This window comes from Chondrus crispus, genomic scaffold, assembly GCF_000350225.1.
Source record: "Chondrus crispus Stackhouse genomic scaffold, scaffold_267, whole genome shotgun sequence".
NCBI lineage: Eukaryota > Rhodophyta > Florideophyceae > Gigartinales > Gigartinaceae > Chondrus > Chondrus crispus.
In genome coordinates, this window is record NW_005179149.1 from 118,362 (window position 1) to 127,900 (window position 9,539).

Consider the following 9,539-nt stretch of genomic DNA (forward strand, 5'->3'; position numbering starts at 1 on the left):
CTGCTGGTGTCACACCAAAGTCGTAGGTGAGAATGTTGATGTGAACGGTGAAATGGTGTTGCACCGTGGCCGTCGCGAACTTGACATCGAAATTGATCAAGTTGTACAGGATAGCAGCGAGCGAATGCGAGTGGAGTACCCACTTCATCACAAATCAGGAATGGAGTCTACAGAGCCAGTCACAGACCGCGATCTGGTTGCCTTTATCTCCGGTCTCGAAGAAGATTCGGGGAACAGAGAAGAAGGAGGCGATGAGGAAGTGTTTATGCCTCCCCTTTGTAAGCAGTTGCGCATTTTGGCTTCTGCTCACGTCATTATGAGCAATTATGACACCTCTGGGGCGGTTCTACGGGGGTTGGAAAAGGTGCAACGGGGACTGAAACGTCAAGCGCGGGAGGAATTTTGTCAAACGAGAATCAGTGATTTTTAGGACACAGTTATGATAATAACGCCTCCCGTAGTGAGAGCCGTTCTTACGAAGAGTTCGCCGTGCCAGCACCGGAGCACCCTGAAACTTGGCATGAATGTATTGGTTGAAAAAATTATTGGAAATGCTTTTACTCCCGTTCAACCAATCCATTCATGCCAAATGTCAGGGTGCTTGCGTGCTAGCACACCTAACTCTTCGTTAGGAACGGCCCTGATAAATCTCTGTCTATGGGTATCTTTGTCTTTTCCGAACAGCACTCTTAGGGTGTGTCCACCGGTGCGCTGCAAATGCCAAAAATTGCGCTATACGAAATCCCACGTGTAATGTAGTGACTGGATAGCTCTAAACGAATTTTGCAGTTCTGTGTGTGCAGTCCACCGGTTGTCGAGGTTTAGTGCTCTAAACGTTCTATCCTCCCCGATCACGATTGCACATCAGACAACATCAAGTACCACCTTGGGCGTAAGCATGGCCGATTATTACATAGCCCTAGGCATTGCAGTCATCGCAAGCCCTGTGGCCGCGCCATGGCAATGCCGAGTTCAACAAGCTCCTCATCTCTTTTCTCATCTCACGATTCATCGGGCGCGTCAATTCTGGGTCCAATTCTAGGTTCAATTGTGGCGGCTATCACTGATATGGCGGCGCCAGCGATAAAGGGGTCCAGGTCCGGAAGGGCTCCGAATCGCGACAAACAAAGAGCAGCGCATGAGCGGGTGCTCCAGGCTGACTATTTCGGTCTGGATGGGAGGCCGCCAGTGTTCAGCGAGGACGAGTTCGAGAGAGACTTCCGCATGCCCCGATCTGTATACCGCGGCTGCGGGCAGGAGTATTGCACAACATGCCGCAGTACTTCGAGCAGCGCGCTGACGCAACCGGTTTGCTCGGGGCAAGCACAGATCGGAAAGTTGTTGCAGCGATCTGGCAACTGGCAACCGGAGTGTCTGGCCAAGCGATCACCAAGTACAACCGACTTTCAAAGTCCGCAAACGCAGAGTGCTCGAAGAGCTTTTGCAAGGCTGTCGTCTCGCAGTTTAAGGGGGAGTACTTGCGCCTCCCAACGCCGGAAGAGCTGGTATACATTGAAGCGGAGTACGCGAAGCGCGGATTTCCAGGGTGTATTGGCGTTTGTGACTGCGCCGGGCGGGTATGGGGCATGTGTCCAACAGCAGATCACGGCGCCTTCAAGGGAAGGGGAGGCAAGCCCGAAGTTAGACTAGAAGCAATTTGTGACTTCGATATGTATATCTGGTGGCTATACTTTGGTACAGCTGGTGCGGCAAACGATTTATCTATTGTTTCCGAGTCGCCGTTATTCAATGCGATTCGCGCCGGGTCATGGCCACCGCAGAGGTCGCAAGGGATCGTGGAGGGCCTATCGTTGACGTGGTACTATTATCTAGTCGATGGGATATACCCACGATTTAGAATTTTCGCCCCTCCGCTACCATATTCAACAACTGCAAAGGGCAAGTTATATTCAAAGAGGCAAGAAGCAGAGCGCAAGTCTGTGGAAAGGCTCTTCGGAGTTCTTTTCAAGAGATTCAATATTCTCTTTCAGCCATCTCGCCTTTATCGAAAAGCGGACATGCGGGCAGTTGTTCAAGCCTGCGCTATCATACATAATATGGTAGTTGCTGCCCGCCGTGATGGATACGCGGACCCTATAATGCGCGTAGATGCGGATGCCATGCGTGTGGTAAGACCTCAGCAGCCTGCCAGCGAAGCTGAGCTGCGGGAGTTTTGGGAAACACACGTGGATGGAACCGATGATCTCCAACAGCAGCAAGCTCTTCTTGAGGCTCTCCAAGATCATATATGGCGAGTCTCTGGGGCAGACTCGTAGTGCGTAGCAGAAATAAAGCGATCTTGACAGCGCAGTACTCCGGCCTCACATTGTGCCTAGAAAAAGAGAAAGCGTCAGCGGATTGGATGAGCGACGTTGTTCTGACTACGGGGGGGGGGGTCCACGCGGCGACTGGTGTCGCGTCTGAAAAACGGAATGGCGAACAATTGCCCTCTGCCTCCTCTTTCCAAAGAGGCAGAGGCTACTCTATTTTATTTCACTGCTCACCGCGCGCGAGCGACCCCGCCACTCGCGCTCGTTGCCCCATCCGGGTGCGCAAAAGGGGAAGGCTATAGAACAGACGCACCGCTCGACCATTTGGATTCAGAACAACAACAAAGACTGCTTGCCCGTTGCTCCACGTTCTGCTCCTCACAAGGGGGCTCGCACGCGAGCGCCGCTACAGATCTGCACTGCGAGTAGTGCTGGCAACTGACTCATAGCAGCCAGCGGAGCAGAATTTGTAGTCTTCTTCCCAAGCGCGTCTCGCCTCCTCCCATATCGCATTTGCGCATGCGTCGTGCAGCTTTCGCGGCCAGCTGGGGCACGCAACGTTTTTGGAAGACCTTTCGGGGCAGCTGGCGCCCCGGATGATACACTTCTCACGCCCAACTGCGCACAAATACACATCATCATCGCTGGAGGCATCAGCATCACCCTCAGGCTCGCAGCCTGAGGGTGATGCTGATGCCTCCAGCATGGCCTCTTTTGCGATGCTCAGATCTCGCATGACACCCTCTCGGATATGCTTGGCCAAGGACAACTGCTGGGCCTCGGTGCCGCCCATCGAGTCTGCAAAAACGGTTTGCAGAGCTTGTAGGTGCCACTTCTGCTGAGCTATTCGGGTTCGCGCTCTTTTGCCGTGGGGCCCCTCCGCATCTGTAGTCCTAATCGCAGTGGTAGCCCTTGCTTATTGCTGCACTGAGGACGCGAGATCTTCAAGGGCGGACGATGACGCCTCAGCTTTTCTCTTCTTGGCGGACTTCCTGCCTTGCGGCCTCTCAGCCCCCCTGTCATCGCTCGGGCGTATAATCTCGGGCGCTTCAATATACCCAGTGGCATTAGCAGTGTCGTCGCGATTCGCAGATGGTGCTGAAATGCCTGCAGCTTGATCAGTCGGGCTGGCGATAGCATCACCAACTTCGAGCACTCTGGAGTGCATCATCAGCCACCGGTACGCGTCCAGATAGGGAAACGGCGGCCCCAGGTCATACTCCTTGTTCCTAAAGATGTCGTACATAGTTGATGGGATGAACTTCTCCTTGTTGTACGAGTATGTTGCTGCTCGCCATACGTCTTCCTCGGTAGGGCTGCCCGTGAGGTTCATGGCGTCTATGCGCAAGAAAACGGCCATAAACTTTCGACAGCATCTCCTGATGTCCTTGTAGTACTTGTACAGCGATCTCCCCGAACGGCCGGTCCATCGGCGGTCGTCAAGCGGGCCTCCGTCGCGCCGGCCGGGCTCAGGGTGCCCGCCCGGCTGGTGCTTTAAAAACTCCACTGCCAGTAGGGCCTCAATGTCTGAGGCTTTTTGGTCCGCGCCTATGACCGGATCTGTCATGGCGGCGACCGCAGTCTTGCAGACGGCTACTGCCTCCACTGCGTTCAGTTTCAGGCCTTTTCCGCCCTTGTTCCTTGGCGTGGTGCCGCGCAATGGGCGCGGCCCAAGCCCCGCGCTAGGGCTCTTCCCTCCTCGACGCTATCGCCATTGTCAGGCAAGACGGTCGCCATTTGGTCGCATTCGCAAGCGCAGAGTGTGCGACCGTGACAGGTGTGGCGAACTGGGACGCCTTCCCCACCTGTGACCCTGGAGACCTTTGATTTCGAGGCCAAATAGTAGGACGTTTCCGTTTGCAGTTTGCAGTTTTTTTTAGCATTGCGCTAAAAATCTGCTGCAAAAAAAACGTTTGCAGCAGAAACACTAAAATTATACAGCAAAATACTGCAAAGTATTATAGCGTTCGTCCCGGTGGACACACATTTTTCTCTAAAACTGTGCTGCAAAATTTTTTTGCAGCAGATTTTGCGTTTGCAGCGCACCGGTGGACACACCCTTATTGGGAGGTTGCACTGTACACACAATTTGTGTATTATGGGTTTCAGGAGGCGCCCACTATTTTGTGTGTCTGGGTTAAATACTGTGATCAGTGTACTGTTGTGGAATACTGAATGTCACTATGACTGTAAGACACTATGGAACACGATCAATTGCAATGTGCATTTCAAAGAAACCGAACACAGGCAGTGTTGGTTGATCAGCAGATCGGATGCCACCTGAACACAGGCAGTGTTGGTAAAGCACCAACGGCCGCCATATACAAACAGGACACATGCACTATCGGCAATACAAAGAGTTGGGCGTGGGACACGTCCAACAAAAAGATAGCATTCGAAAGTACGCGACCTTACGGCAAGAACGGTACTGATAATTAAGCATAGACGGCGTCTATTTAAACCGCGACTCTAGAGGCAAATACTAGAGTAAGGAAGGGCAGAGGATAGCATACCATCAAAAACCTGAGCAACCAGGAAACCAGCCATTTGGGTTTCCGAGCGCGACTGTGCTCTCACTCTTTGTTCGTAGATTAGAACCCCTGTCATCCGTCGTAGACCTGCTACTGTTCACGCCGAGGTGCAGTGTCGAGCCACATAGATTTACAACTGTATCCCGAATCAGCTCCCAATGTCCACCCAATCTTTAACAGTAAGGCGCTGGGAGAGACGTGACTAAGTACGGACGTAGTGTGTAGTAAACGTTGTGTGCACTTGATTGGTTTATTTTTCTAACTTTCAGGGGGGGCCGATGCAATATCACAGGGCGGGCGTCTGCACTTAGTGTATCCGCGCACCTCGCGCCACGTCTCAAATCGAGCCACGCTCGATAGCTGGCAACCTTGACACAAGTTACAACTGTGCACGGGCCCATCATATGTGTGGACAGCCCCCCCCCCCCCCCCACAATGGCCTGGCGAGGGAAGGCAGTTGTAAAGTAATCTTACAGTATTAGCGCGGCAGCCCGCTGGGTTGGGCACTCAGAGTTTCGTTATGCCTTTCGTTCATGCGATACTGTAGTGCCGATCGGGCCGATCGGCAGGATTAGAAGAGTCCATGGCTTGATGTGACGAATGCCGATGGCTGCTTTTCCATCCAAAGTCTACGACTTTGATCACAAGAATTGATTCACTTTTTATGCTCATGCAAGTGCAGGTGTCTGTGTTGTAGTTCCATTTCCTCTTCTCCCCCTGGGATTGTGTTAGACCTTGCGCTCAGGACCGAAAACTACAGTGCCTCTGTGAAAATGACAACGAGAAGTCGAAATTACATTGCGCTGTCCGGGCATTCAACGGCCGAAAGGACTCAGGAGGCATCTGTTTTGCCGGGGGACGAAGGTTTCATCTCGCCGGAGGAAGACAGTAATGGTCGTTTGCCCAGCCGTTCTCATTCCGAAGACGAGTGGGATAGGAATATCACAATCTTTCCTGCCCTATCAAGGCAATTTTCGTACGAGCAAAATGGCCTGAAGAAATTCTTAAAGTCCAAAACAGGAATTTTGACTATCTTCGGTGCAGTTGTTGTCCTTTGCGGTGTTGTTGTTTTTTGCCTTCGCAATACTATTGCAATAGCCCGCCTCAGGCAAATGGGGATTCCTCCGGGACTGTACTCACGCGATGGAGTGTTATACGTTGGTCACAAGAGTCCTTTTATGATCAAGGGATTCTCGTGGTATGGGATGGAAGCTCCCACGGTAATGCCAGCTGGTTTGGACAAAGTTTCTATCAATGAGATATTCGAGTTTACAAGCAAGTTTGGGTTCAACGCAATCCGCTTGCCATTGTCCGTGGAGAACCTTGTCAAGAATCCAATTGGATACACGGTTACCTTTAAGAACCCTGAACTCACTGGCCGTTCCTATATTGATGTTGTGAAAGCTATTACTCGGAAAGCAGCACACAACAATGTTTTGATTCTTTTGGACGTTCATCGACTGCAATCCCACGAAATCAAGAGTAAGGGGCTGTGGTACTCCAAAGAGGTTCCTGAAGATCGCCTTGTTTATGTTTGGAAAATTCTTTGCAACCACCTCAAAGACGAATGGAACGTTTTGGGTGCAGATCTTTATAATGAACCTTGGGATGCCGTGTGGAATTCCTCAGATAAGTCTAGAGACTGGAAGCGAGCTGCAGAACGACTTGGAGACAGCGTTCACGAAACATGTCCCAGTTGGACAGTCTTTATCGAAGGCATCGGAGGCAGGGAGAGCACTACGAAGACAGAAGTATTCTGGTCTGAAAATTTGCGCGATATACAGGATGCTCCGCCGCAACTGAAACTCAAGAACAAGGTTGTCTTGAGCCCTCACGTTTACGGCCCGTCAGTTCACAACCAATCTTACTTCAAGGATGCCAGTTTCCCGAAGAACATGCCAAGTATATGGGATGACCACTTTGGTGAATCAAGCAAAGCCTCTGGGATTGCAACTGTCGTCGGGGAGTGGGGAGGTCACTACCATGGCATGGACAGGGAGTGGCAATCAGAATTTTTTCGATACTTGAAAGACAGGAACATACCTTTCTTCTACTGGTGCCTTAATCCTGATAGTGTTGACACCGGTGGTTTGATTCACGAGGACTGGAGAACTCCGGAGGAAAATCGTCTTTCGATGCTCGCAGATGCCCCCTCAACAAAAGTGAAGGATTATCTTATCCATTTCAAGCATTGGCGAAATTGGAGAGTGTGACAAGTTGACATGTTTCTGTTTCGTTCGCGAAGTGCAATAGATAGTAACCTCGGTTAATGCCCCTTCTCACAACTTGTTGGGCTTTGAATGACACAGACAGATCCAGTCGTCAGCTGACCAATATTGAGACGAATCATAGTCGGGACTCTTGTTTTCGTTTCATTGCAGTGGAAATGGAACTGAACTCGACCACAGCTGCACGGGCTAAGCTGTCAGATTATCCACTCTCCGGCTGATGTCTTATTCCTGTGATCCAACGTACGATGGTTCTTCTGATTCTCGCAAGGAGAGCCGGCAAGCCCTAAGAGACACATTCGTAACGTCACATGATGCCCTTGATGACGAGGGCACATGCAGCATTCTTCGCTACCTTGCCATGGCCGTCGCGCCCTCTCGCTATGAATTTGCTTAAAGGTTGTGTCTCAATCAAGGATCAAGCGCTGGACAAACGAGAGCTTGGGAATCCGCGGCGTCCAATAGGACATATATGAGCTAGAAAGGATTGAGAAAGGGAGTAATTTCTCTGGACAGTTTGTTGGAGGCAGCTGCGTTTAGGGTGAAATCTCGCGTTGCTCAAGGAGCCTGCTGCGAGGCACTGCTGAGAAGCAGTGTTTTAAGTTTCAGGATGGGTCGCTTACCTCTAGTAGAGAAAACAAATTACCAATATTCTAATGTACAGTACATAGTGTAGTACCAAGGGTACAGTACAACGTGCTAATGTTCTCGCTGAGGTAGCTGAGCCCCCTGACTCGCACGGAACATGAGAAAACTATCCAAAGTACTGTACCACTGGGTACAGCATTGCATTACTCATTCTATTGCAGCAGTATCGACCGCAGCGCAACAAGTATTCTCGAAATTGACGCGGAAACAAGCCGCTTTAGATGTTGGCGAAACCTGCAAGCGAAAAGTCTGATTTAGTAGTTTAGGTAGTAGTTTTCGTTGCGGCAGCAACAAGCAGCTTCATTACGTACCGCAGTACATGTTGCCAGCTCCAAAAGCTCATTGTCGATAAGGGTTGAACAGAAGTTGTGTACAGGTCACATCCCCACTGCGCCACATGCACGACAGCACCGTCAACTTGTTCGCATTCCCCCTCGAGTTAAACTTAATCCCCACCGGCGGTCCACTCTCCTCCGGCCCCGACACATATCCGACTGGGCTAATCCTGAACGTCGGCTGCAACTGCGTTGCATAAAGCGCTACTACATGCCTTCTATTTGGGTCAGTTCTAAAATCCTCATTGTGCAGCCCGCCGCCTGACTCGAGCTCTTCTTGCGGCGTCTCATACGCGACCGCCAACCGTTCCCCGGTGTTATCCATCTCCAATAGCACCGGCGTTCCCCCCGGCCCTCCCTTCTCTGGCAGCTCCGTGTGCTCGGTATGTATCACCTTGGTGTCATCGTCGATCCTCGGGCCGCCAATACTGATCACATGAATTGCACTTTCCCCATGCGTTGAGAAGAACAGCGCCATGCCATCCGGCGACCATGTCACCGCCGCCACAGGCCCCGACAAGTATCCCCACCTCTCCATCGTCCACGTCTCCGTGCACCACAGCCTGAAAAAGTTGCTGACTGCACTGGCGACGAACAAAAACCTCCCCCCCGCCCCGCGGCTAAAGCAGACTAAGCCGCCGCGATCTACGACCATGGACTTGCCTGTCCCCACATCCCAAAGCCTCACCAAGCCATCCGCCGCCGATGCCGTCGCCAGCTTGCTCCCGTCCGAGGACCAATCCAGCGACACGACATGCGTGTGCCCTGGGGCGCGCAAGTGCTCAGTCTTCGTCCCCCTCAGCAGCACAACGCCGTCGTCGCACCCGATGGCCAGCACCCTCCCCGCGAACGGGCGGAACGCCAAACATCTGGTCCCCTGAAACATCGGGACTCGCTGCCCCGCAATCTCCCACACGCCGTTTTGAAAGCTGAACGCACATATGCGATCCAGGCGGGCGCCCGTGGCGACGGCAATCAAGTCCTCAGCCCAATGCCATGAAAGGAGGGCGGTCTGCGTTTCGCACGGCTGCTCGGGCTTCCCAAACCACGAGTTGAAGGCGTTCCCCAGAGGGGCTAGCACGCCGTGCCCCTCGTTCGGCTTGCGCACGATGGCTGCCGGACGGGCCCTCCCGCCCAGAAAGAAGGGCCTGTGCACCCTGAGCACGCACAGGTAGCGCGGATCCAGGCTGCCCATGCCGGACATGTCGAGGACCTTGCCCAGGGCGCGGAGCGCCGCATCCACCTGCGCGTGGTTCGGTGGCGGCACGGGCTGCTCGTCAGCTATTGGGCGCGGGGCAGTGTGCGGAGGGGTGATGAGGTCTGCCTCAGCGTCCATGGCGACGGGCGACGGCCATGGCGGCACCGGATGGAGGTGCGCGCGGTACTCAACGACCGTGCGGTGCGCGTACGGGGGAGGGACCAGGCCGTCCGCGACGAAGGAGTTGATGATCTCCGGGGGGAGGTACGGCTCTTCCACAGCCATGGGCGTAGGGAGAGGGGGGAGCAAGGTTACGCAGTGCGGACAGG

General features: G+C 53.0%; 6 protein-coding genes; 4 read left to right on the forward strand and 2 right to left on the reverse strand.

The window, feature by feature from the left end:
• The first annotated feature begins 717 nt into the window (after window positions 1-717).
• Window positions 718-1,564, forward strand: CHC_T00005048001 (hypothetical protein). Its single transcript, XM_005716474.1, has 3 exons — window positions 718-748; window positions 869-1,462; window positions 1,533-1,564. Exons 1-3 carry the CDS (start codon window positions 718-720, stop codon window positions 1,562-1,564), a joined length of 657 nt encoding a protein of 218 aa, XP_005716531.1.
• A 22-nt stretch (window positions 1,565-1,586) lies between these two features.
• On the forward strand, window positions 1,587-2,308 carry CHC_T00005049001 (hypothetical protein). XM_005716475.1 is given in 2 exon segments: window positions 1,587-2,276; window positions 2,277-2,308. The coding sequence occupies 1 exon segment, from the start codon at window positions 1,587-1,589 to the stop codon at window positions 2,274-2,276; it is 690 nt and encodes a 229-aa protein (XP_005716532.1). The 3' UTR covers window positions 2,277-2,308.
• Window positions 2,309-2,433: 125 nt separating this feature from the next.
• On the reverse strand, window positions 2,434-4,153 carry CHC_T00005050001 (hypothetical protein). XM_005716476.1 is given in 2 exon segments: window positions 2,434-3,952; window positions 3,953-4,153. 1 exon segment carries the CDS (start codon window positions 4,151-4,153, stop codon window positions 3,953-3,955), a length of 201 nt encoding a protein of 66 aa, XP_005716533.1. The 3' UTR covers window positions 2,434-3,952.
• A 1,421-nt stretch (window positions 4,154-5,574) lies between these two features.
• CHC_T00008851001 (endoglucanase putative cellulase family GH5) lies at window positions 5,575-7,744 on the forward strand. XM_005716477.1 is given in 2 exon segments: window positions 5,575-7,014; window positions 7,015-7,744. 1 exon segment carries the CDS (start codon window positions 5,575-5,577, stop codon window positions 7,012-7,014), a length of 1,440 nt encoding a protein of 479 aa, XP_005716534.1. The 3' UTR covers window positions 7,015-7,744.
• A 129-nt stretch (window positions 7,745-7,873) lies between these two features.
• Window positions 7,874-9,216, reverse strand: CHC_T00005051001 (hypothetical protein). XM_005716478.1 is given in 2 exon segments: window positions 7,874-8,016; window positions 8,017-9,216. The coding sequence occupies 1 exon segment, from the start codon at window positions 9,214-9,216 to the stop codon at window positions 8,017-8,019; it is 1,200 nt and encodes a 399-aa protein (XP_005716535.1). The 3' UTR covers window positions 7,874-8,016.
• A 130-nt stretch (window positions 9,217-9,346) lies between these two features.
• The window catches only part of CHC_T00005052001 (hypothetical protein), a 375-nt gene continuing 182 nt past the window's right edge, over window positions 9,347-9,539 (forward strand). The window contains exon 1 of the mRNA XM_005716479.1: window positions 9,347-9,539. This exon is cut by the window's right edge and continues 182 nt beyond it. Within this exon, the coding sequence (XP_005716536.1) occupies window positions 9,347-9,539 (193 nt within the window).

Excerpts from the sequence above, each read along its gene's own strand:
- CHC_T00008851001 (XM_005716477.1), top strand. The coding sequence starts at position 5,575 with ATGACAACGAGAAGTCGAAATTACATTGCGCTGTCCGGGCATTCAACG.
- CHC_T00005050001 (XM_005716476.1), bottom strand. The coding sequence starts at position 4,153 with ATGCTAAAAAAAACTGCAAACTGCAAACGGAAACGTCCTACTATTTGG.
- CHC_T00005048001 (XM_005716474.1), top strand. The coding sequence starts at position 718 with ATGCCAAAAATTGCGCTATACGAAATCCCAC. Across the intron at positions 749-868 it reads TGCGCTATACGAAATCCCAC|ACAACATCAAGTACCACCTT; the intron begins GTGTAATGTAGT and ends ATTGCACATCAG. Across the intron at positions 1,463-1,532 it reads TGCAAGGCTGTCGTCTCGCA|CGCGGATTTCCAGGGTGTAT; the intron begins GTTTAAGGGGGA and ends GAGTACGCGAAG.
- CHC_T00005049001 (XM_005716475.1), top strand. The coding sequence starts at position 1,587 with ATGTGTCCAACAGCAGATCACGGCGCCTTCAAGGGAAGGGGAGGCAAG.
- CHC_T00005051001 (XM_005716478.1), bottom strand. The coding sequence starts at position 9,216 with ATGTCCGGCATGGGCAGCCTGGATCCGCGCTACCTGTGCGTGCTCAGG.